A 25,558-nucleotide genomic window follows, 5' to 3' on the forward strand; every position below is an offset into this window, starting at 1 on the left:
GTTTTGAATGTATTCAATGTTTGTTGTTATTGTTGTTTGATTTTTTTGTTCGTCTTGAATTGTTTTCTTAATGATGGCTTTTCGAATAATTGTTTTCTCGAATGACTGTTCTCATAAACAGTTGTTTGATTGTAAAATTCTTGAGAAGTTTGTTATGCTTTTTAAGAAAAAAATAATTGGTCGCCATTAAAAAATACGCAAGTTTTTAAGCAAGTTTTTTACCCTACGCTTTTCAATCAGTGCTTTGGTAGTGTTGATTTCAGTTTTTAATCTTCTAAAATTTTTGAGAATTTACTTGAAAAGTTAATAAAATTTTGGTACATGAAACTTCAACTTTTTCAGCACTATAATGATAAAATAGTTGCATATGGTCCAGTGTTCTTCGCATCCTAATCGAGTTGGGTAGCGCACATTCCGGTGGACCTTGTGTAGGTCTGTTGGCCTCGTCGTCCGCCCTCTCCAGTCAAAGTGCAGTATCCAACACAACTTCTTTCACTACTTTTGTTTTTAATTACAAATAATATGAATTTGTTCATTTTTTCAGGAGAAATAATTTCTTTCTTCAAGTGGGTAAAAAAGGAATGATACGTGTCTCCTTTGGCCAAATTGGAAAAACTCATTTTATATTCAAACATACTCAAATGTAAATGGTCACTAATACTCTTAAAAATCACAAAATCAACAACCGTTAATATTCAGTTAAGGCAACGTACAAATCGTAAATAACACTGGTCGAGGTTTGGTTGAAAATATAAGGGTGGATTTTGCAGTTTTTATCGGTGAAATTTATATTTAGATCGCATTCAACAGAATTCTTGCAAAAGGAATCTACAGTAAAGTAAATGAGATGTCGCATAACACATTATTGGCGTCGATAAAAGGCTCAATTGAAAATTTTTCGAGCGGCAAAATATGGCTTAACGGCTTCCAAAGCGTTTCAATTGAATTTTTGTTTGTTGTCTCTATCTGTTGTGTTTTTGTAACCGCAAAAAAATTTAAATACTGAAAGGTGTTAATACCTTTCTACAGAGGCGTATGTGATCATTAACTTGTTGCATGTTTTCAATTGTTATCTAATGATTTCCATTACTTTGAAATTAATTGTTTTTAAAAGAATAAGCCAATTTTTTTACGTTTGCTGTTTTTTTGTTCTTTTTGTCCAATTGTTACAGAGCCTTGTCTTATAGTGGTCCCATATCTTTTCTACTGAAGTACATAATATTTTGTTTGGTTTCAGTTTTATCGGACGCTATTTTGACATTGTTAATAAGTTTTTTTTTAAAAATGGACATAAAGTTTTGGATGTATTCAGTGTTTGTTGTTATTGTTGTTTGATTTTTTTGCATATAGTCCAGTGTTTTTCGTATCCTACTCGAGTTGGGTAACGCACATTCTGGTGGACCTTGTGTAGGTCTGTTGGCCTCGTCGTTTGCCCTCTCCAGTCAAGGTGCAGTATCCAGCACAACTTCTTTCACTACTTTTGTTTTTAATGACAAATAAAATGAATTTGTGCATTTTTTTTGGAGAAATAAATTCTTTCTTCAAGTGGGTAAAAAGGAATGATACGTGTCTCCTTTGGCCAAATTGGAAAGACTCATTTTATATTCAAACATATTCAAATGTAAATGGTCACTAATACTCTTAAAAATCACAAAATCAACAACCGTTAATATTCAGTTAAGGCAACGTACAAATCGTAAATAACACTGGTCGAGGTTTGGTCGAAAATATAAGGGTGGATTTTGCAGTTTTTATCGGTGAAATTTATATTTAGATCGCATTCAACAGAATTCTTGCAAAAGAAATCTACAGTAAAGTAAATGAGATGTCGCATAACACATTATTGGCGTCGATAAAAGGCTCAATTGAAAATTTTTCGAGCGGCAAAATATGGCTTAACGGCTTCCAAAGCGTTTCAATTGAATTTTTGTTTGTTGTCTCTATTTGTTGTGTTTTTGTAACCGCAAAAAAATTTAAATAATGAAAGGTGTTAATACCTTTCTACAGAGGCGTATGTGATCATTAACTTGTTGCATGTTTTCAATTGTTATCTAATGATTTCCATTACTTTGAAATTAATTGTTTTTAAAAGAATAAGCCAATTTTTTTACGTTTGCTGTTTTTTTGTTCTTTTTGTCCAATTGTTACAGAGCCTTGTTTTATAGTGGTCCCATATCTTTTCTACTGAAGTACATAATATTTTGTTTGGTTTCAGTTTTATCGGACGCTATTTTGACATTGTTAATAAGTTTTTTTTTAAAAATGGACATAAAGTTTTGGATGTATTCAGTGTTTGTTGTTATTGTTGTTTGATTTTTTTTGCATATAGTCCAGTGTTTTTCGTATCCTACTCGAGTTGGGTAACGCACTTTCTGGTGGACCTTGTGTAGGTCTGTTGGCCTCGTCGTTTGCCCTCTCCAGCCAAGGTGCAGTATCCAGCACAACTTCTTTCACTACTTTTGTTTTTAATGACAAATAAAATGAATTTGTGCTTTTTTTCTGGAGAAATAAATTCTTTCTTCAAGTGGGTAAAAAGGAATGATACGTGTCTCCTTTGGCCAAATTGGAAAGACTCATTTTATATTCAAACATATTCAAATGTAAATGGTCACTAATAATCTTAAAAATCACAAAATCAACAACCGTTAATATTCAGTTAAGGCAACGTACAAATCGTAAATAACACTGGTCGAGGTTTGGTCGAAAATAAAAGGGTGGATTTTGCAGTTTTTATCGGTGAAATTTATATTTAGATCGCATTCAACAGAATTCTTGCAAAAGGAATCTACAGTAAAGTAAATGAGATGTCGCATAACACATTATTGGCGTCGATAAAAGGCTCAATTGAAAATTTTTCGAGCGGCAAAATATGGCTTAACGGCTTCCAAAGCGTTTCAATTGAATTTTTGTTTGTTGTCTCTATTTGTTGAGTTTTTGTAACCGCAAAAAAATTTAAATAATGAAAGGTGTTAATACCTTTCTACAGAGGCGTATGTGATCATTAACTTGTTGCATGTTTTCAATTGTTATCTAATGATTTCCATTACTTTGAAATTAATTGTTTTTAAAAGAATAAGCCAATTTTTTTACCTTTGCTGTTTTTTGTTCTTTTTGTCCAATTGTTACAGAGCCTTGTTTTATAGTGGTCCCATATCTTTTCTACTGAAGTACATAATATTTTGTTTGGTTTCAGTTTTATCGGACGCTATTTTGACATTGTTAATAAGTTATTTTTTAAAAATGGACATAAAGTTTTGGATGTATTCAGTGTTTGTTGTTATTGTTGTTTGATTTTTTTTGCATATAGTCCAGTGTTTTTCGTATCCTACTCGAGTTGGGTAACGCACATTCTGGTGGACCTTGTGTAGGTCTGTTGGCCTCGTCGTTTGCCCTCTCCAGTCAAGGTGCAGTATCCAGCACAACTTCTTTCACTACTTTTGTTTTTAATGACAAATAAAATGAATTTGTGCATTTTTTCTGGAGAAATAAATTCTTTCTTCAAGTGGGTAAAAAGGAATGATACGTGTCTCCTTTGGCCAAATTGGAAAGACTCATTTTATATTCAAACATATTCAAATGTAAATGGTCACTAATACTCTTAAAAATCACAAAATCAACAACCGTTAATATTCAGTTAAGGCAACGTACAAATCGTAAATAACACTGGTCGAGGTTTGGTTGAAAATATAAGGGTGGATTTTGCAGTTTTTATCGGTGAAATTTATATTTAGATCGCATTCAACAGAATTCTTGCGAAAGGAATCTACAGTAAAGTAAATGAGATGTCGCATAACACATTATTGGCGTCGATAAAAGGCTCAATTGAAAATTTTTCGAGCGGCAAAATATGGCTTAACGGCTTCCAAAGCGTTTCAATTGAATTTTTGTTTGTCTCTATTTGTTGTGTTTTTGTAACCGCAAAAAAATTTAAATAATGAAAGGTGTTAATACCTTTCTACAGAGGCGTATGTGATCATTAACTTGTTGCATGTTTTCATTTGTTATCTAATGATTTCCATTACTTTGAAATTAATTGTTTTTAAAAGAATAAGCCAATTTTTTTACGTTTGCTGTTTTTTTGTTCTTTTTGTCCAATTGTTACAGAGCCTTGTTTTATAGTGGTCCCATATCTTTTCTACTGAAGTACATAATATTTTGTTTGGTTTCAGTTTTATCGGACGCTATTTTGACATTGTTAATAAGTTTTTTTTTAAAAATGGACATAAAGTTTTGGATGTATTCAGTGTTTGTTGTTATTGTTGTTTGATTTTTTTTGCATATAGTCCAGTGTTTTTCGTATCCTACTCGAGTTGGGTAACGCACATTCTGGTGGACCTTGTGTAGGTCTGTTGGCCTCGTCGTTTGCCCTCTCCAGTCAAGGTGCAGTATCCAGCACAACTTCTTTCACTACTTTTGTTTTTAATGACAAATAAAATGAATTTGTGCATTTTTTCTGGAGAAATAAATTCTTTCTTCAAGTGGGTAAAAAGGAATGATACGTGTCTCCTTTGGCCAAATTGGAAAGACTCATTTTATATTCAAACATAATCAAATGTAAATGGTCACTAATACTCTTAAAAATCACAAAATCAACAACCGTTAATATTCAGTTAAGGCAACGTACAAATCGTAAATAACACTGGTCGAGGTTTGGTCGAAAATATAAGGGTGGATTTTGCAGTTTTTATCGGTGAAATTTATATTTAGATCGCATTCAACAGAATTCTTGCAAAAGGAATCTACAGTAAAGTAAATGAGATGTCGCATAACACATTATTGGCGTCGATAAAAGGCTCAATTGAAAATTTTTCGAGCGGCAAAATATGGCTTAACGGCTTCCAAAGCGTTTCAATTGAATTTTTGTTTGTTGTCTCTATTTGTTGTGTTTTTGTAAACGCAAAAAAATTTAAATAATGAAAGGTGTTAATACCTTTCTACAGAGGCGTATGTGATCATTAACTTGTTGCATGTTTTCAATTGTTATCTAATGATTTCCATTACTTTGAAATTAATTGTTTTTAAAAGAATAAGCCAATTTTTTTACGTTTGCTGTTTTTTTGTTCTTTTTGTCCAATTGTTACAGAGCCTTGTTTTATAGTGGTCCCATATCTTTTCTACTGAAGTACATAATATTTTGTTTGGTTTCAGTTTTATCGGACGCTATTTTGACATTGTTAATAAGTTTTTTTTTTAAAAAATGGACATAAAGTTTTGGATGTATTCAGTGTTTGTTGTTATTGTTGTTTGATTTTTTTTGCATATAGTCCAGTGTTTTTCGTATCCTACTCGAGTTGGGTAACGCACATTCTGGTGGACCTTGTGTAGGTCTGTTGGCCTCGTCGTTTGCCCTCTCCAGTCAAGGTGCAGTATCCAGCACAACTTCTTTCACTACTTTTGTTTTTAATGACAAATAAAATGAATTTGTGCATTTTTTCTGGAGAAATAAATTCTTTCTTCAAGTGGGTAAAAAGGAATGATACGTGTCTCCTTTGGCCAAATTGGAAAGACTCATTTTATATTCAAACATATTCAAATGTAAATGGTCACTAATACTCTTAAAAATCACAAAATCAACAACCGTTAATATTCAGTTAAGGCAACGTACAAATCGTAAATAACACTGGTTGAGATTTGGTTGAAAATATAAGGGTGGATTTTGCAGTTTTTATCGGTGAAATTTATATTTAGATCGCATTCAACAGAATTCTTGCAAAAGGAATCTACAGTAAAGTAAATGAGATGTCGCATAACACATTATTGGCGTCGATAAAAGGCTCAATTGAAAATTTTTCGAGCGGCAAAATATGGCTTAACGGCTTCCAAAGCGTTTCAATTGAATTTTTGTTTGTTGTCTCTATTTGTTGTGTTTTTGTAACCGCAAAAAAATTTAAATAATGAAAGGTGTTAATACCTTTCTACAGAGGCGTATGTGATCATTAACTTGTTGCATGTTTTCAATTGTTTTCTAATGATTTCCATTACTTTGAAATTAATTGTTTTTAAAAGAATAAGCCAATTTTTTTACGTTTGCTGTTTTTTTGTTCTTTTTGTCCAATTGTTACAGAGCCTTGTTTTATAGTGGTCCCATATCTTTTCTACTGAAGTACATAATATTTTGTTTGGTTTCAGTTTTATCGGACGCTATTTTGACATTGTTAATAAGTTTTTTTTTTAAAAATGGACATAAAGTTTTGGATGTATTCAGTGTTTGTTGTTATTGTTGTTTGATTTTTTTTGCATATAGTCCAGTGTTTTTCGTATCCTACTCGAGTTGGGTAACGCACATTCTGGTGGACCTTGTGTAGGTCTGTTGGCCTCGTCGTTTGCCCTCTCCAGTCAAGGTGCAGTATCCAGCACAACTTCTTTCACTACTTTTGTTTTTAATGACAAATAAAATGAATTTGTGCATTTTTTCTGGAGAAATAAATTCTTTCTTCAAGTGGGTAAAAAGGAATGATACGTGTCTCATTTGGCCAAATTGGAAAGACTCATTTTATATTCAAACATATTCAAATGTAAATGGTCACTAATACTCTTAAAAATCACAAAATCAACAACCGTTAATATTCAGTTAAGGCAACGTACAAATCGTAAATAACACTGGTTGAGATTTGGTTGAAAATATAAGGGTGGATTTTGCAGTTTTTATCGGTGAAATTTATATTTAGATCGCATTCAACAGAATTCTTGCAAAAGGAATCTACAGTAAAGTAAATGAGATGTCGCATAACACATTATTGGCGTCGATAAAAGGCTCAATTGAAAATTTTTCGAGCGGCAAAATATGGCTTAACGGCTTCCAAAGCGTTTCAATTGAATTTTTGTTTGTTGTCTCTATTTGTTGTGTTTTTGTAACCGCAAAAAAATTTAAATAATGAAAGGTGTTAATACCTTTCTACAGAGGCGTATGTGATCATTAACTTGTTGCATGTTTTCAATTGTTATCTAATGATTTCCATTACTTTGAAATTAATTGTTTTTAAAAGAACAAGCCAATTTTTTTACGTTTGCTGTTTTTTTGTTCTTTTTGTCCAATTGTTACAGAGCCTTGTTTTATAGTGGTCCCATATCTTTTCTACTGAAGTACATAATATTTTGTTTGGTTTCAGTTTTATCGGACGCTATTTTGACATTGTTAATAAGTTTTTTTTTAAAAATGGACATAAAGTTTTGGATGTATTCAGTGTTTGTTGTTATTGTTGTTTGATTTTTTTTGCATATAGTCCAGTGTTTTTCGTATCCTACTCGAGTTGGGTAACGCACATTCTGGTGGACCTTGTGTAGGTCTGTTGGCCTCGTCGTTTGCCCTCTCCAGTCAAGGTGCAGTATCCAGCACAACTTCTTTCACTACTTTTGTTTTTAATGACAAATAAAATGAATTTGTGCATTTTTTCTGGAGAAATAAATTCTTTCTTCAAGTGGGTAAAAAGGAATGATACGTGTCTCCTTTGGCCAAATTGGAAAGACTCATTTTATATTCAAACATATTCAAAGGTAAATGGTCACTAATACTCTTAAAAATCACAAAATCAACAACCGTTAATATTCAGTTAAGGCAACGTACAAATCGTAAATAACACTGGTCGAGGTTTGGTCGAAAATATAAGGGTGGATTTTGCAGTTTTTATCGGTGAAATTTATATTTAGATTGCATTCAACAGAATTCTTGCAAAAGGAATCTACTGTAAAGTAAATGAGATGTCGCATAACACATTATTGGCGTCGATAAAAGGCTCAATTGAAAATTTTTCGAGCGTCAAAATATGGCTTAACGGCTTCCAAAGCGTTTCAATTGAATTTTTGTTTGTTGTCTCTATTTGTTGTGTTTTTGTAACCGCAAAATAATTTAAATAATGAAAGGTGTTAATACCTTTCTACAGAGGCGTATGTGATCATTAACTTGTTGCATGTTTTCAATTGTTATCTAATGATTTCCATTACTTTGAAATTAATTGTTTTTAAAAGAATAAGCCAATTTTTTTACGTTTGCTGTTTTTTTGTTCTTTTTGTCCAATTGTTACAGAGCCTTGTTTTATAGTGGTCCCATATCTTTTCTACTGAAGTACATAATATTTTGTTTGGTTTCAGTTTTATCGGACGCTATTTTGACATTGTTAATAAGTTTTTTTTTAAAAATGGACATAAAGTTTTGGATGTATTCAGTGTTTGTTGTTATTGTTGTTTGATTTTTTTTTGCATATAGTCCAGTGTTTTTCGTATCCTACTCGAGTTGGGTAACGCACATTCTGGTGGACCTTGTGTAGGTCTGTTGGCCTCGTCGTTTGCCCTCTCCAGTCAAGGTGCAGTATCCAGCACAACTTCTTTCACTACTTTTGTTTTTAATGACAAATAAAATGAATTTGTGCATTTTTTCTGGAGAAATAAATTCTTTCTTCAAGTGGGTAAAAAGGAATGATACGTGTCTCCTTTGGCCAAATTGGAAAGACTCATTTTATATTCAAACATATTCAAATGTAAATGGTCACTAATACTCTTAAAAATCACAAAATCAACAACCGTTAATATTCAGTTAAGGCAACGTACAAATCGTAAATAACACTGGTCGAGGTTTGCTTGAAAATATAAGGGTGGATTTTGCAGTTTTTATTGGTGAAATTTATATTTAGATCGCATTCAACAGAATTCTTGCAAAAGGAATCTACAGTAAAGTAAATGAGATGTCGCATAACACATTATTGGCGTCGATAAAAGGCTCAATTGAAAATTTTTCGAGCGGCAAAATATGGCTTAACGGCTTCAAAAGCGTTTCAATTGAATTTTTCTTTGTTGTCTCTATTTGTTGTGTTTTTGTAACCGCAAAAAAATTTAAATAATGAAAGGTGTTAATACCTTTCTACAGAGGCGTATGTGATCATTAACTTGTTGCATGTTTTCAATTGTTATCTAATGATTTCCATTACTTTGAAATTAATTGTTTTTGAAAGAATAAGCCAATTTTTTTACGTTTGCTGTTTTTTTGTTCTTTTTGTCCAATTGTTACAGAGCCTTGTTTTATAGTGGTCCCATATCTTTTCTACTGAAGTACATAATATTTTGTTTGGTTTCAGTTTTATCGGACGCTAGTTTGACATTGTTAATAAGTTTTTTTTAAAAATGGACATAAAGTTTTGGATGTATTCAGTGTTTGTTGTTATTGTTGTTTGATTTTTTTTGCATATAGTCCAGTGTTTTTCGTATCCTACTCGAGTTGGGTAACGCACATTCTGGTGGACCTTGTGTAGGTCTGTTGGCCTCGTCGTTTGCCCTCTCCAGTCAAGGTGCAGTATCCAGCACAACTTCTTTCACTACTTTTGTTTTTATTGACAAATAAAATGAATTTGTGCATTTTTTCTGGAGAAATAAATTCTTTCTTCAAGTGGGTAAAAAGGAATGATACGTGTCTCCTATGGCCAAATTGGAAAGACTCAATTTATATTCAAACATATTCAAATGTAAATGGTCACTAATACTCTTGAAAATCACAAAATCAACAACCGTTAATAGTCAGTTAAGGCAACGTACAAATCGTAAATAACTCTGGTCGAGGTTTGGTCGCAAAAATATAAGTTCGTATTTTTGGAGGATTTGCAGATTTTAGCGGTGAAATTTATATTTAGATCGCATTCAACAGAATTCTTGCAAAAGGAATCTACAGTAAAAGGGTTCGAACCTCTCGGCTGCTCTTTTCTTATATGATATTTTTGTGAAATTAAATTGGATTCAATAAACATTATGGAAAACAAATGGGTTGAAATTTTGTAAGAGTAGCGGTTTTAAGCGGTGATTTTTTTTATTTTAGAAAAATTTTTCACTGCTACCAACAGAAAGCGGTGAAAAAAATCACCGATAAAAACAGCAAATCTTGCGGAAACTCTTCCCAAAAAAATACTGTGATTTTTTACCGGTAAATTGACGTAAGATGTGCGGTTTCTAGGGGCAATTTTTTTCATCGCTGTCACCGATGATAACGTAACTTATTCCTAGATAAAATGCATCTGAAAATCTCGATGTTTTAGACTTTCCATACAAAGAGGATCAATGACGTTGAGTTGTAATTGATTTCAATAACACGTTGTTCCGAATAAAATAAACTTTTTTTGAAAAATATTATTCGCTTATATAGACTAAAACAGATGACAATCTAACTTTTTGCTAGAGAAGCTGCATCAAATTTTTTTTACGTTTTAGACCTCATATACATAGGGGATCACTGAATATGAGTTCAAATCTATGTGAGTTTTCATCTCATTTGACACAGAGGTTGTAAGGAAATAAATTTTCAGGAATTGAATAAGGTTGTTTAACTAAAAATATTTAAGTGAAAATTCTTCCATCTTCCGTCTGCTGGTTGCTACAAAAATGGTTAAACAAAATGGTACGTTTAAAGAGGTAAAACGAAATAATAAATCGTTTTTTAAACAACCTTTCGTTCCACTATTGCGCCTATCTGCGCAATTCATACAATTTTGCTGTAAAAGCGGCGAAATTTTTTTCACCGCTTACAACGCATTTAGCTCAAAACTTACTTAGTTCATTAAAAGTATATAGAGGCTTAAATTGAGCAAATCACAGCTATTCTTATATCTTTTTATGCAATATTTTCCGCTGTGACGACATTTAGTAAATTTAGCTGTGAATGTTTATAAGAAATGCAATTTTTAGCGGTGAAATAATTTTTCACCGCTCTCAACGCATTTGACGCTATTCTTACAACTTTTTTGCGATATTTTCCGCGGTGAAGATATTTGGTAAAGTTAGCGGTGAATTTGTCTAAGGTTTGCGATGGTTAGCGGTGATTTTTTTCTCCAACGCATTCAACGCTAAAATCACAATTTTTACATATTTTCAACGCATTGACCGCGTTTCTTACATTTCTCAGCAATCTTTAGTGGTGCCAAATCGACCCAGGAATTGAAATGAACGGCATCTGCTAATCTTTTAAATTGGGTATGAAATTGAGATAGTATTTTGTTCTCTAGTACAGCGGTTCTCTGGTACAGAGGCACTTCAGCTCGGTTGCTAGGTAAAAGGCCTGAAAGGTACCATATTCTAGGTTTGCATTAAACCGAACCCTCTTTTAATCGCGGAAGGAACTAAATACTCCTGGCTTTTCTTGTTCATCCAATTTCGGCCGATCGATATATTTATCGTAGAGAGTTGTGAGTGGTATTTTCAGAAAACCCGTGGAGCATAGAGTATAGAATTAGCGTTTTCTTGTCTGAAAATTTGGCTCTTTCGAGGAGTTATCAAGTCTTAAAAACTGTAAATATTTGACAATACTTTTTGGTTTTGTTCTCATTGATGGCCAAATTGTTAATTTTTGCTCAATTGTGTTACTATTTTCAACATTTTTGTGTTTTAGTAGCCGTAAAGCGATAACTGGGCTACCTCGGTCTACTCGTGATTTCTACGAATTAAACAGATTCGGACTTGAGGACAGATTTTTCTCTTTTCATGCAATCATTTTCCATATGCAGTCAGTAGACCTCTTGTTTTGCTTTTTTCTTAATACACTGACCGTCAAAGGTAAGCTAGAAGCCCTAGTATTACGAAATATTTGGATTTGAGAAAAAATTTTTCCGTTTTGAGAGCGATCATTTTTCACGTGCAGTAGTTTGACCTCTGGTTTTGCTTTTTTCTTAATATACTGACCGTCAAAGGTAAGCTAGCAGCCCTAGTATTACGAAGTATTTGGATTTGAGAAAAAATTTTTCCATTTTGAGAGCAATCATTTTTCACGTGCAATAGTTTAAACTCTGGTTTTGCTTTTTTTCTTAATATACTGACCGTCAAGGTAAGTTAGCACCCCTAGTATTACGAAGTAAAAAACTTTTGCGCAATATTCCATCTCGCGATCAAATTTTGGAAAACAGTTTTGAATCATTGATCCCCTTGGCTAGCGGTCGTGCCATTGGATTTACATTGGAGTATCTGGTGAGTTACCGTTACGTTTTATACAAATTTCATAAGTAGGCAAGACCACTAATGTTGAACAATGGTGAAAAGATGCTTTCCGAAATTTGGTTGCAAGATGGAGAAACATTTCGTCAAAGATTTGAAATTTTATTCGTAAAACAGGGGGCTGGTAATTTAATTTTGATGTCCAGCATACTTTCCGTCAAACTATACTAAAGAAGATGCATTTGTTTTAATGGTGCATAGACACTATTGTCTGAATTGATCTTTGGGTGATTCATGATTTTATGACCTTGACACTTATTCAGTTGGCTGTTTGTGTTCTTCATGTTACTGAGTCCAAATACTGAAAGTTTCGCATTGAAGTTCTTATTAAATTTTGTTTTCAGTTGGTAGCTAATAGTAGTTTTGCTAACGCTATTCGAGTTTGTAAACTTAAGGACAGTTTTTGATTGTTGAGTACAAATGTGGCTTTCTCTTTTGTTTCCTCAATTAGGATAAGTAGTGGCTGCTTGAGGCTAAAAAATTTTGTCCTTACTCGAATTCATCGGTGATTAATTTTAAACCTTGTTTCAAGATAATAAAGGTCTATGAAATAATATTGCGCCTCAATAATGTTGAGTTGATCTCGTTTGTTTAGACAATATTTTATTCCGTTAAAATAGTCTAACATAACTCACCAAAAGAAATTCCAACTGGTTCCTATTGAAAACGTGCAAATATTTTTTCCAGTTTTTTTGCACCTTTGACGCTTGTTTAAATGAAAAGTAATTTTTGGTGATTTGACAGTAATTGTTGTTTTTTGTTTATAAGGTTTTTTTCTCGTTAATAACAAATTCGATCAACGTCCCGGGAAGAATCTTTTAACTTATGTAATGATGCTAAGTTTTGTTTAACCGTGACCGGCAGGCTATTCGTCATTGAACAATTTTAGTTGTATGTTTGGATCTCAATTTCTGAAATAGCTGTTATTCGCTTGCATCGTTGCTAGTTTTGCCACTCTCTCGCATACGAAAATACAATTCATGTTTGGTTTTTTTGCTAAAGTTTATTGGTAAGCGGTGGTTGGCAATTTCAGCATATCGTGCTTTTGCCCAATTGAAGCCATAGTTTCCAAGAAAGTTTTTTTCGGTCAAACTTCGTAATAAATAATAGCCGCCCTCATCTTTTCAGCCGGCTATTATAGCACTCCTATTTTTACAATTCAAAGAATTTGAATTGTATTGGGGCGCTGTCTTTTTTACGACTCGAAGAGGAGTATTGGAGAAGTACTTTTTTTAATCAATTTTATTGGAGCGATTTTTGAAGCGGGAAATGAAATGCGTGAAAAAATTTGGAGTGATTTTGGTGCTGAATAAAAGTGAAGAGCGGAGCGAAAAGAGAGTGCTTTTTGTTCATACAGCTGTTTTTGAGAGAGCAAGAAATTGATGTGTGAAAAAATTTTCCCTAAGCGAGAGAAATTTTTTTGTTCACGTGCGGCATTTTGAAGCAGATTTTTTTTTCATTTATTTTGGTTAAGAGGTTTGGTTATGATTTTGTTTTAATTATAGGCTGGTTTTGGTAGTGGCTTGAAGGTTTTTTGAAATTCATTTGAATTTTATGATAATTCGGAGGTTTTTAATGTATTTTGCTGATTTTCGGGCTAATTTTTTGCGTTTTTTTACGATTATTTTGTTTTACTGGCTCAAATGGGTATAGAAGAAACCCCTTCTACTTGAGCAAATTTATGATAACAATTGGTTACAGTTTTGTGGGTAAGAATCAATTTTTTATTGAGAAATATGACAAAAAATGGCGAAAACTGGAACTATTTTTCTGAATTTTTTGCAGTTTTTCGTTTTTTTTTAATTTTTAGCAAAGTTCCTGAGCCTATTATGACTTGCTTTTTGTTTTGCGAGCATCTGAATACCCTATTGACTGAAGGGAATTTTTCTTTGGATTTATATGCTTTTGAAATATTAAAAAATTTAGTAACTTTTTCCAGTTTTTCAGTGAAAGTTGTTTTTAAGAGCTTTTTTTTCATAATTTAGCCCAAAGTATTTTTTCAAAATTCACATAAGTGGTTTTTTTCAGTACCAGTTGTTTTGATGAAGTTATTTTGGCAGAGATAATTTTTTCGGGATCTCAATTTATAACAAAGTTTGATCAGATTTTTTATCACATTTTAACAGATTTGATTTTATTGTTTTTACTTTTTTGTTTCATGGTTTTGTTTCAAGATAATCATAAATTAGTAAAGGCACGTTTTGTTTGATGAGTAGTTGGATGGCGTTAAATGGATTTTCACTTCGAGTCGTTTCCGGAATTTTTCCGGCTATGTTTTTTTTTAAGATCTGTTCACACATTTTCATGGTTTTTGAAGTCAAATTGGAGTGGTGATTTTGGTCACGCCGAAACAGGAAAAGGAGCGAAAGGGTGAGTGGTTTTGCGGCGTGATTTTTTTTCGCTTTAATTTTAAAGTAGAGTGAGAAAACGGTGTTTGAACAAAAATTCGGTTTCTCGGTAGTGGTTTTTTGTTCACATGCGGCAATTTCACTCTGATTTTTACTGTTTTTTTTTCGATTTTTTGGATCGGATTTGTTTCTAAATAGTTTTCCCAATCCATTCACAGCTCATTGTGGAACTAGTTTTTGTTAGAATCAAAATTACATATCTCACTAGTGGTTTTTTGTTCTCCCTAGCAGCATTTTGACATTGATTTTCTGTTTTTTTTTTCATCTGATTTCTTTAGAAATGGTTTTCCCAATTCACTCATTGTCCGTTCTAAGTCTAGTTGTTTGTTAAGTCAATGAAAATTCTTTGAATTGTACGTCAGGACTTGTCCTGCTATGTTTTTTTACTTCGTCGAACTTTTTTTCGCTTTACCCATTTTGCCGCTTTTTCGACAGTTTGCGTGAAATCTTTTTGACTACTCTAGGCTAGTTTTACTCTTCTGTCATTCTGCTCAAAGTCCTTTTAAACAGCAGCTGCTCAGCAAAGCAATTCAAAATGAAGAGAGTCGGTATATAAAAATCAAAGTCAGAAATAGAAACAGGATAAACCCATAAAGCCCATTTTTAGATGCCCGGTACTTGAACTTTGTTCTCATAAGTTTTAGTTACTATCTATAATGCTTATTGTTATTGATACTGGACCCTGTAGCCTCTCACTGAGAGAGAAAGGAGTATGTTCAATTACGAAATGACATCAAAATAAATCGCACTTAAAAATGTTTTTGTACAAAAATCAATTTTTGTTGATATTTTCTTTTCTCTTTCAATCCCAAGAGTTATGGGAATCAACGGCGGCTATTTTCCGGCAATCTGCCGGGTATGTTTGTTTTTTGCTTTTCCTGATTTCAAACACCACGTATTTTTAAAAACTTTTTAAGGTCGTATTTTTTATACAAACTTTGGTTCCAAAACTTTTCGCCGAAATTGGAGTTTTTTTTGTTTTTTTTTTTAAGCAGATCTAGTTTAAAATAGTTTGATAACCATTACCATTTAGTAGATTAATCATTTGATGAGTTCCATGGGCAAACTTGACTTACCTAACTCATAACCTACATCCTGATTATCTGGCTTGGGTGTTCTCTGTTCGCGATTGATCTGATTTTGAATTATCAAATTACTTTCATGAGTTAGTGCAGAGGTAATTTCTTTGACATCTGAACACACTTAAAAATCTGAATTGAGAATACAAACTCAACTAATCGCAACTAAATGTGGGCCACGCGTGCTTGATATTTATGAAATTGTTGTCACTTAAAGGTCATTAATGTTTAGGTTTTGGTTCAAAAATGGGATAGAGTTTGATTTTTGGATCTCATATTTCGTTAACTTGTAAAATTAACTACTTACTTAACAATATGTTTTTCAACTTGACAAAGTTACATTAAATATGATATCAGTATGATTGTGGTTGCGTTTGTTTGTGGTGTTGATTCTAGTGAAAGAAAGTTGTTTGATATCACTGATTTTGACATTTTTTAATACACATCTTTCTGTTTTCAAGATTATCAAATTTGAATGAACAAATTTTTAGCTAATCTTTTGATGGTTCATGTCTGCTTCGATTGACAGACAATTAAGCCAAGAAATCAGATGAGTGGGGCCGAACATTCTGAGAGAGAGAGAGAGAGAAAGCTGCCGTGACACGTATGTGTCCGCTCTAGATTGAGACAGTTAAAAATGTGGATTGAAATGCCAATTCAATAAAATTTTGGACACAAAGTGCTTTAAGATATCGTGACAACCATCAACAGTGAATGTTTGACGGCTATGGCTTTGTTAACAAATTTATATCGCAGGGTAAACTTTGACATAGGCTAAGTTGACATCGACTTAGGTGGACGTTACCACATCCCTCTCTCATAGAACTTTGTATGTTTTTTATGGAACCATAAAAGATCTTTGCATGATTACCAAGAATTGTCATCCCGGGTACCAATTTAAAATTTACAAAGAAATTACAGTTTGAGTTATTTTCCTAGATATAATAGAAGAACCACAACATGTGCAACTACATCCCCAGTCGCGCCACGCTTCTTCTGGTGATCAGAGAGAGCCGAGACAAAAATTAGATCCTCAGAACTTCAATAATGAACCCAGAAAAGTAACGAACCAGGGGCCGTTGGTTAATAACCGCAGCACACCACAATCACGAAATAACTTGAACGATGAAATTCGACCAAGTGTAGCATCTCTAAACCCACAGGAAGCCGAAAAAAGGAACCCAATTTTTAGCGAAAAACCACAACAGAACTTGCAAGTTCAACCATCATATCGAAGTCAGAGTAGTCCAGCTGAGCCACAAGGTAATTTGTTCAGAGTGTGGGGTCGCCTGCCTAACGCTCAGGAGGAACGGAATGAACTGCTTGGAGATTCAACTCAGGGTAGGTATGAAGAGACAGAACCCGAGGACTTGTCACAGCATTATGTAGTTGAGACTTCAGAGGAGGATCTGCCCTCGACTCTGTTCAAGGTAAGAATCTCAATCATGAACTTATTCGTTTCTTCTATCCTTTTATCAGAGGAACTTTTGATATAGCAGTCTTTGAACACAAAAATAAAAAATCTATCATCAATACTGAAAAATGTGTGGTCTGCTTCTCAGAAAATGGATACCGTCGCTGATTAATAGTCTCGAACCCAATAGTTCGGTTCTTTTCTTCTTTTCCCACAGTATTTTAGCCTAAACCACCATCATACAAGGTCACAATGTTCGCATGATTTTTGGGTTCGGAGGGAATATGTCTGTGTGGGGTATTACTACATTTTTCAGTTCTCATATCGTAAGAGGTCATATTCAGTAGCATAAGAGTTGCTCGGATTTATGCATCAATTTACAGGTTCTTATGACCTATGTCGCTTTTCTAAGTTCCAGCCAAATTTGTTGCTCTATGGTTTTGCATATTTGATTTTAGCCGACCATCCGGAGTTCGAAGCACTCAACTGAAAATTCGTCCAGAGTAGAGAACAAGAGTCCAGATGGTAGTAGAGGGGAGGATGATGATTCCAACAGTGTGGCTACTTTCATTCCAGTCTACACTAACAGCAGTGGTAACAATAGAGGTAAGTTACAGTTCATGAGGTTACAAATTAAGTTATTACTGATATGATTGATAACCGAAATGTGCTTTTCAAAAAAAAATTTTAAGTAAAATTTTGTTTTGATAGCAGTTGCATAACTTACCGGTGAATCAACTTGGTAGCGCCCGATGAATACCGTGAAAGTCTGGAACAGTGGCAAAATTCTGCTTTGGGGTCCGACTATCTTTTCTGCCACTCCTTTCTTGCCAATGTTGTTAAATGAACAGTTGGGAGAAAAAAATGGTGGAAGAAGATAGTCTAATCGACTTCAAAGTAGCGTAAGCCATGCAACTGTTGGATTCGCAACTAGAATTGATTAAAATATTACCACACAGTTCTTATCGCCCTCTCAAAGTTGTTCATTACAGTTTGCTTACGTCTTGATGGCGATAACAGCCGTGTGTTAATGTTTATTCTTACCGATTTATGTAAAATCAATCCCTTCCAGTGTTAAATAAGTCCTAGTTCCCCTGTATTAATTGGTGATGATACAGCTTTTAATTCGATGGAAACTGAATTTTAAAGATGGCCTGTTACGCTTAATGAAAATATAAAAACATCAATTAAAAAAGTAGCAAAAACGGCAAGAAGGGTTGCCAAATGTCAAAAGCTGAAGTATTTTGTGGAAAAACTAATGCCAAAATCATTACATTCAAAATTTTTTAATTGAAACAGTAAGGATTCGAAACAATATTTCAGCGGATTGCAGGTTAGGTGGCCAAGATAGCCAGTTAACAGGCTGTTTAGAAATATAGTTCAAAAATATAACTAAACTAAACCATAAGGCGCACATTAAGCGAGCTTAGGAATAGAAATCCGCAATTCCAGTCTCTCCTCGGCTTCATAAAAAATCAAAGAATTTTTTATCTTTAAGTAGAAGAGCACGCAGAATATTAGGTTGAGTTGACCTTTTTGGCTTTCAGTTGAAAGTAAAAACGCTGTAAGTGAAAACAGAAAACTTTCCGATTGATTTAACAAAAAGAACAGTTCAGCAAACATAAAATTGGAAACATTTTTAGCTTGCCGGGTTTCTGCCATTCAGCTTCAAATAGCTATTCTAAATTCCGTTGGCGTTTTGAAAACAATTCCTCGTTTCGCTATAAAAAACTTCAGAGATTTAAATGTGAGTAAAATTGTCACCGTTTTTGTGATATTATGCCTTATGCACATTTAGTTATTTTTATTTTCCAATTGGTTTTGCGTTCTTTATATTCTCATTTTTTTCCTTTTCAAGTTTTTGCAAAAAGTCCTTTTCTTTCAAAAAAGATATTCTGTTTTTTATCAATAATATTGATAAAAAGGAATTTTCATATCACTCAATACGGCCTCTCCCGAAACGCAACAGCTGACCAATTTTTATTTTGATATTTCAATCTAGAGACTTATAGCCCAAACTGTTCAATAATATATCCGAAATTTGTCATTTTATCAATAATATTGGTAAAAAGGAATTTTCATATCAATCAATACGGCCTCTCCCGAAACACAACAGCTGACCAATTTTTATTTCGATATTTCAATCTAGAGACTTATAGCCCAAACTGTTCAATAATATATTCGAAATTTGTCACGGAAGATATAAATTTTCTCTAGAAATTCAATGGTGGAAGCTAAATCTCAAACGCTGAAGGTATTGGAAAATTGAAAACAAAAACATTCTAAAGAGCACATGGGAAAGAAACTTAAGTGCTTAACATAGGCCGCCTTTCTTTGCAAATTTTTATCTTTTAATGCATCAATCGTGAATTAACTTATTCTTGCTTTTGGATGTTTGTGTTAAGATTTGCACATTGATTATACTCTGAAACAAATTTTTAACAATATTTGTAAATTGAGTTTTTTGTGGCCTCTCGCTTGATATAGGTTTCAAAAGAGCTATGCGCGTCGCCTGGTGGCCGCCATTATTAAAGCATCAACTTTCATGCCGGTTAATGGGTCTAGCAAAAAATTCAAATGAAAACAAAAGACTTCTAAAAGAAAATTTGAGACTGAGAATCATGATTTTAATTTGCAAGCAAAATTTTTTAAGTCAATGATTTTTAGGCTACAGAACCTCTAAAATCTTTTCAATTTCTTTTAAAACATTTGTCATTCACTTAAAATAAAATTAAAACATAGTTTGTGATTAGTGTGGAAAATCTTTTGTGGCGTTGTTAATTGTATCTGCTAGCAAATCACTTTTATTTGAATTCTCAGTCTACAAAAAATTAATTAACATAAAAAAGTAATTAAACATAACTCAAAGAGCGAACCTGTTGAACCTCCTTCAACAAAAATGTTTCCTAGAACGTTTTTCAGCAAAAATGCTAATAAAATTTGGTCAATGTTTTTTTGAAAGAATTCCGAAGCCTAATTAATACATTATCCAGTGAATTGAAAAAAATGCGCCCTCCCTTACAATCACCTAGACAAATTTTGGAACCTATGCTAGATTCCTCCATCATAAGAATATAAACCACCTGATACGATCATCTGGTGTAAGTGTTAGTTCATCTTACTTCATCTCCACTAACGGAAAATTGAAAAAAGAAAAATGTTTTCTGAAAAGAAACTTTTTAAACAAAACGAATGGATAAAGGCAACTTTAAAATAACACATGTTGGCTGCTTATAAAGCAAATTACAGACCAGAAAAAAGATGCCTTTAGAATGGCAATTATTTTTTATGAAAGAATTTCAATAATTTTCTTCAAAAATCTAGTTCTCTAAGTTCAACTGAGTTTCCGTAGCCTAAGGAAAAAACAAGAGAAGCGGTCAAATGCTCACAAAATTTACGGGAGCATTTTTTGTTTTTTGTCTTCAAATGCAAAATACTTTTACTACGCTCTAACAATTATTAAATCCATCTTTGGTGTAAATGGCAGGCAACTAAAATAGATTTTAGACATTCGCATAATGCCAGGAAGATTTAAAACGAATTTCTTCCGTAATAGTTCTTTTTATTCGTTTTCATAATACTGGTTTCTCTGTTTCTGCGAGGCGAGCTACCAATAGTATTGAGCCGCCCAGTAAAAATTGCTTTTGTTCTGTGACCTTTATACATGTGAGACAATTTTGCAACAAAGTTATCAGTTTAAAGATTGTTGATAGACTCTTTTTACTCTATCTTGATAAATTTTGAAAATTGGTTTTAGCGAAAAAAATAGTTTTCTAAAGAGTTTTGTCGAGATATCTTTTACGATAGTTCCGTAGTTCTCTGTGGCCAATTGGAATCATTCTGTTTTAGAATATTCTATAGGCAACTTTGACTGTTTTTGGATTTTAAAATCTTTGCAGAATTTTTTGCAATTCTACATTAACTGGCCCACGGTCTGAAAAAAAATTGCACCTGGAAAATTTCAGAGAAAATAGTTTCCGAAATAAATGTAACGCTTTAAAATAATTTCTAGGAGCTTTAATGTAACCCATGCTTTTCCAGGTTCTATACAAAAAATTGTCGCATTTCTCCCCAAAATATTTGTGAAAAAATCCGCCATCTCTATAAATTGGCGGATTTTCAAAAAAAGGCAATGAAAATTGAATAAAATACAGCAATTTCTAAAGAAATGTTAAAGAATTTATAAATGTCAGACCCTACGTCCTTGACATATTTATTTTTGAAGTTCATCAGAGAAACAGTTTATTATAGCAAAATAGAGAAGCCGAATAACTTTGAGCAAAAATAGCAAATTTATATTAGATTCTGTGAACTTGTTTACGCATGGATAACATGCTGGCTGCCTTTTAGGAAATATCTCAAACTGAAATTGTCACTCTTTGAAACACGCGCGGCCGATTGGTGCCGAAATAATTTTAAAACATTTTATATTTGCAGTTCTTCTTCGGCATCGTTTTTCTGTTTTATAACATCTCTTGTGTAGTTTGTTCATTTTCTTCAAAATAAATGCACGCAAGCAGTATGAATTTGCACAAAGATTTAAAAAAAAACTGTAGGCAGACAATGTGTTGCGTCCTGCTAGCATCTTTTTTGTCACAATTGGAAAGAATTCCAGCACAGTATTTTACCACTTGTCTTTGATATTCAATTTGGAGTCGAAACTGGGAAAACCAGAAAAATAGAGAAGCCGAATAACTGTAAAAAACTGGTTTGGAAATAATGGAAAATTATTGACCTGTGGAAAAATTGCGAGCGTCTAGTACAATAAAATTCAACAGAGCGAATTTGAGCAGAAATGAATAAAATAGGATTCTAGCCATGCAGTCATATTGTCTCAATTATTTACCATTGTTTACTTATTTCACTTGCGTTTTTCCATAAACAATACTTCACCATATAGAGCGCACTGTTTTCTTGAGTTAATTCCAGTGTACTAGCTTGTGTTATAGCCTCAAAATAAAGCTTTGATTTTTGTTAAATTCTGTTCAAAAGAATTTATATTGAAGCTTTCTTTGTCAGAACATTTCATTGAGCGCAATTCATTGAAATTGTCAGATATTGAATTGATTGTACGATAGCAGATATTTCCCCTTCCTTTCAGATACGAAAATCTAATTTATTATTATGTTTCAAAATGCGCCTTTACCGCAGCCCGCTTCACAATAAAAATTATCCATTTGTTTATTATTTGATAATATTTCATAAACAGTGGAGGCAAAAATTTGATAAATTGTCTGGATTGTGTTGTAATAACATCCGTTGTTTTAATAGTTATAACGTTTTTAACCGAAATATATTTTGGACACTAGACGGCGTGTACCTATTTAGAATACTTTGATCATTTTTTGCGCGCATCTACGATTTTCTTTTTCTTCGACTCGGATTTACATTAAACGACAACCTAACATATTTTTTTGAAAAATTGATTTTAAATAGAGAAACGTAGTTTCGAATGACAGGTAAATTACAAAGCAGATTTAATGACAATTAAAATAACAGCCTGCGTGTTCTTCTCATTTTCAACCAGTAAGAACAGTATAAATTAATTCAGAGACTAAATACAAGTGTCCTCACCTTTAGGAACAATACAAAACAAATTACAAACTAAATAGTTAGTGTTCTCCCGCTTTAATCGGTTAACAAAACTACAAAACAAAATATAAATTAAGTAGTTAGAGTTCTTCCCCCTTTAAGCAGAGAAGAACGCATCAACTTAGTCTTAGAAATCTGAGCAGCTATTAATGCAACTGATTATGCCGGGCTATTTGCATGGGCTTCGTGCTTCAATAAAACCGACATATTCTGTATGAATCGGCTAGCTGAAGGCTTGCTTTCTGGAATTTTTGGTTCCCGAAATCAGCCAAGAAAGCAACCCATTGAATTTTGTTCCTTAATTTCTGCGGCGCTCGGTATGAGCATTACTCCTCCTGTCCTATGTAAGCCCCAAAGAAGCGCCAGCACATCATTCTCTCTTGTAGCTGATAAGTAAGGTTTTTTTTACAAGGGAGACAATACGAGGACGTCCAAAACTGCTGGCATTCCACTGACCTGTGAACGTAAGCACCTGTCTGTGGGTCTCCAATTACCGTAAAAAACATCTGATTTTTTCTTGCTCATGGGAGCAAGCTCAGAAAAAAAATATTTTCTAAATGTGTTATCTCGTTTTGAGCATGTACCATAGGCTGATGTCTGCAATTATTTACCATCTACCTTAGGCAGATGTTGATGTTCAATTTTGGGCAGCCAATGCAGGTTTTGAAATTTCAGTTGGCAACTTTTCCATAAGGGGATTTTTTCAGAGTTTAGTGTCTAAATTTATTTGATCCAAGCCCAACGTCCTAGACTTCCATGCCTTGGCTGGTAAGTCACTGAACAACGCTCTCGTTATTCTCCATTCTAGATTCTCAAAAAACAAGCACTCGCATTTTTAACTTTTCTATGGCCCATTTTCCCTCCGACCTAAGGAATGACAGGAAAAAATTTGCACAGATCAATGTCAGTACCAAAAAGCAAGCCATTATCCAAATACCATATTTTCTTGCAGATTTTCTCAAAATTCTGCACGGTACAGACAACTCATGGCTTATTTGCATCGGCGAACTGCTCCGGTTACTCAAAACCCTTATAAGATTTGATAGCTGCTTCATTCAAAATTATATTCGAGTTTTATCTGACAATTTGAAGTAGATCCAATGTGAGATAACATCTAAACTCGCGCTTTTTTTCGGTTTCGGCCACAGGTTTGCCATTGTCAAGTCCAGGTTTGCCATTGAAGTAGATCCAATGTGAGATAACATCTAAACTCGCGCTTTTTTTCGGTTTCGGCCACAGGTTTGCCATTGTCAAGTCGCAACTTTGATTCTGTAATTTTTCAGTTGATAAAGGTGGAAAACAACACTCTTTCGATGACAATAGTCCAAGACAGCAACGTATTAACATTGGCACGTCCAAAGCAACAAGTGAGTGACTTAGACATCAAAATCTCTTTGATGCTCTTTTAACAGGTATCAGTCTAATTTTGATACTTAAGATCAAAGCCAGTCGCAATTCTGTACAAAACCGTGCAAAAAACCAAGATTTGTTAAGTACAGACAAGCTTTATTTGATAGGTTTGAGATTAAGTTTGTTGAAATTATGTTATTTGCACTTTTCGAGCTTTATACGTAAATCAGAACGTATTTTATGCGTATTTTAATTACTCGTTTCCTCTGATTCTGAATGACGCATTTTGATATAATTCTTGTTTATATCTCGCATGGTGTAAGTTTATTTACGTAATAACATCCTCCGGCTCAGAGGAAGATGATGGGAGAATCGCTACCACTTTTACAAGCTGGCGGACGAGCCATCCAGTAGTGCACAAAACGCTGGATCGTGCGACGCTGAGTTGGTCTCTTCGATTACCCAGACCAGGTCACCGGTCCTTAGGCATTGCCCGGTGGGCGTCTGCCACTTAGAACTTCGGTTTAGCGCCGGGACTTACTCTTTGATCCAACGTGACGATATAGCGCTAGCGTACGACTTGGGTGTACCGCGAATTGCTGTAATTGGTTACCAAGCAGAAATTGATTAGGTGGTACTCAGCCTAGGTTGGACGGGTCGGCATTCACGGGCGTTAATGGAAGTTTTCGATGAACACTCCAAGTCCGACGACGTAAAATGGGCCAGAGTAATGGACCCCGGTGTTGCTAAAGGGGGAGGCTGGTATGGAAGTTTCTCTTATGGGAGCTCAGCCAAAGCTGAATGAATGGTTGCTGCGCTGAACCTTGTGCAAAAAACATATTACCGGAAAACATATTAAACATTTAACGGAATGTAGTGAGGAACGTTAGATGAGTGTGGCATAACGTTCTTGTGCCTTTGGCACGAAGATAGGAAAGGCCTAATTGGTCTGGTTGTGCCGACAAAAGAAGGTGCCCAGAACAATAGGATGTTTTGCCTTACAGACAATTTCAACCAACCTTTTGAGGCGGCCAGCCGATTGTATTAGATCTATTGGTCCGACAAAGTGAGAAATTTTAGCAATACGAATTCTTCATTTAACAGATTTGTTTTCGCGCACATCATGGTTTCTCGTTTAAAGGACTCTCCTTTCACAAAGTACTGGAGATGACGCTTACTTCTTGTCAGACTCTTATGTTAGCAATCGTGAGAAGGGAAAATAAAGAGTGTTTGTTCTGTTATGCGTAACATTTTTTTGATAAGAGCTGAACTTATCAAAGAGGATTTTTTCTCGACATGTTTACGGATGTGACCAACAATGTATCAATTTTGTTCAGTTTTTTTAGTTGATAAACCAAGTTTGATGTTACTTTCTACTCCTTTGATTGATTCAAACGATAACTGTTTTTACTTAAGATTTCTGGACCATTCACCTAGCTGCAACTCCTCAGCGGACATACCACGAGTACCAACGTCTGACGGGTTACCATATGAGGCAACATGGTTCCATTTGTGAGCGCTAGTGTGTTCCAGTTTTTCGCATACGGTATTTGCAATGAAAATAATGGGCTTGCTTGTAAAGTTACGCAATTTCAAGTCACTTGTGCTGTCGGTCCTCTTGCAAACCCTCTTGAAACATAGTGTAAGACCGTGATAGATATCTCTTTTCAACCAAGAAGGCAGTAGAGCAGCTCGTAACAGCTCAGAAAACTAGTCGTGAACTATCGCCAAATTAGCGTAATTCGAGGTGTTTG

At 33.9% G+C, this 25,558-nt stretch overlaps 1 protein-coding gene across 1 annotated transcript in view; it reads left to right on the forward strand.

Annotated features, from left to right (window-relative positions):
* Nucleotides 1-25,558, forward strand: part of LOC142349091 (uncharacterized) — a 174,316-nt gene that overhangs the window by 83,436 nt on the left and 65,322 nt on the right. The window contains exons 12-13 of the mRNA XM_075400504.1: nt 16,388-16,878; nt 17,321-17,468. Of these exons, the coding sequence (XP_075256619.1) occupies nt 16,388-16,878; nt 17,321-17,468 (639 nt within the window). The remainder of the gene's footprint in view (nt 1-16,387; nt 16,879-17,320; nt 17,469-25,558) is intronic.

Source organism: Convolutriloba macropyga, chromosome 11 (genome assembly GCF_964194025.1).
Source record: "Convolutriloba macropyga chromosome 11, txConMacr16.3, whole genome shotgun sequence".
Classification (NCBI taxonomy): Eukaryota; Metazoa; Xenacoelomorpha; order Acoela; family Convolutidae; genus Convolutriloba; species Convolutriloba macropyga.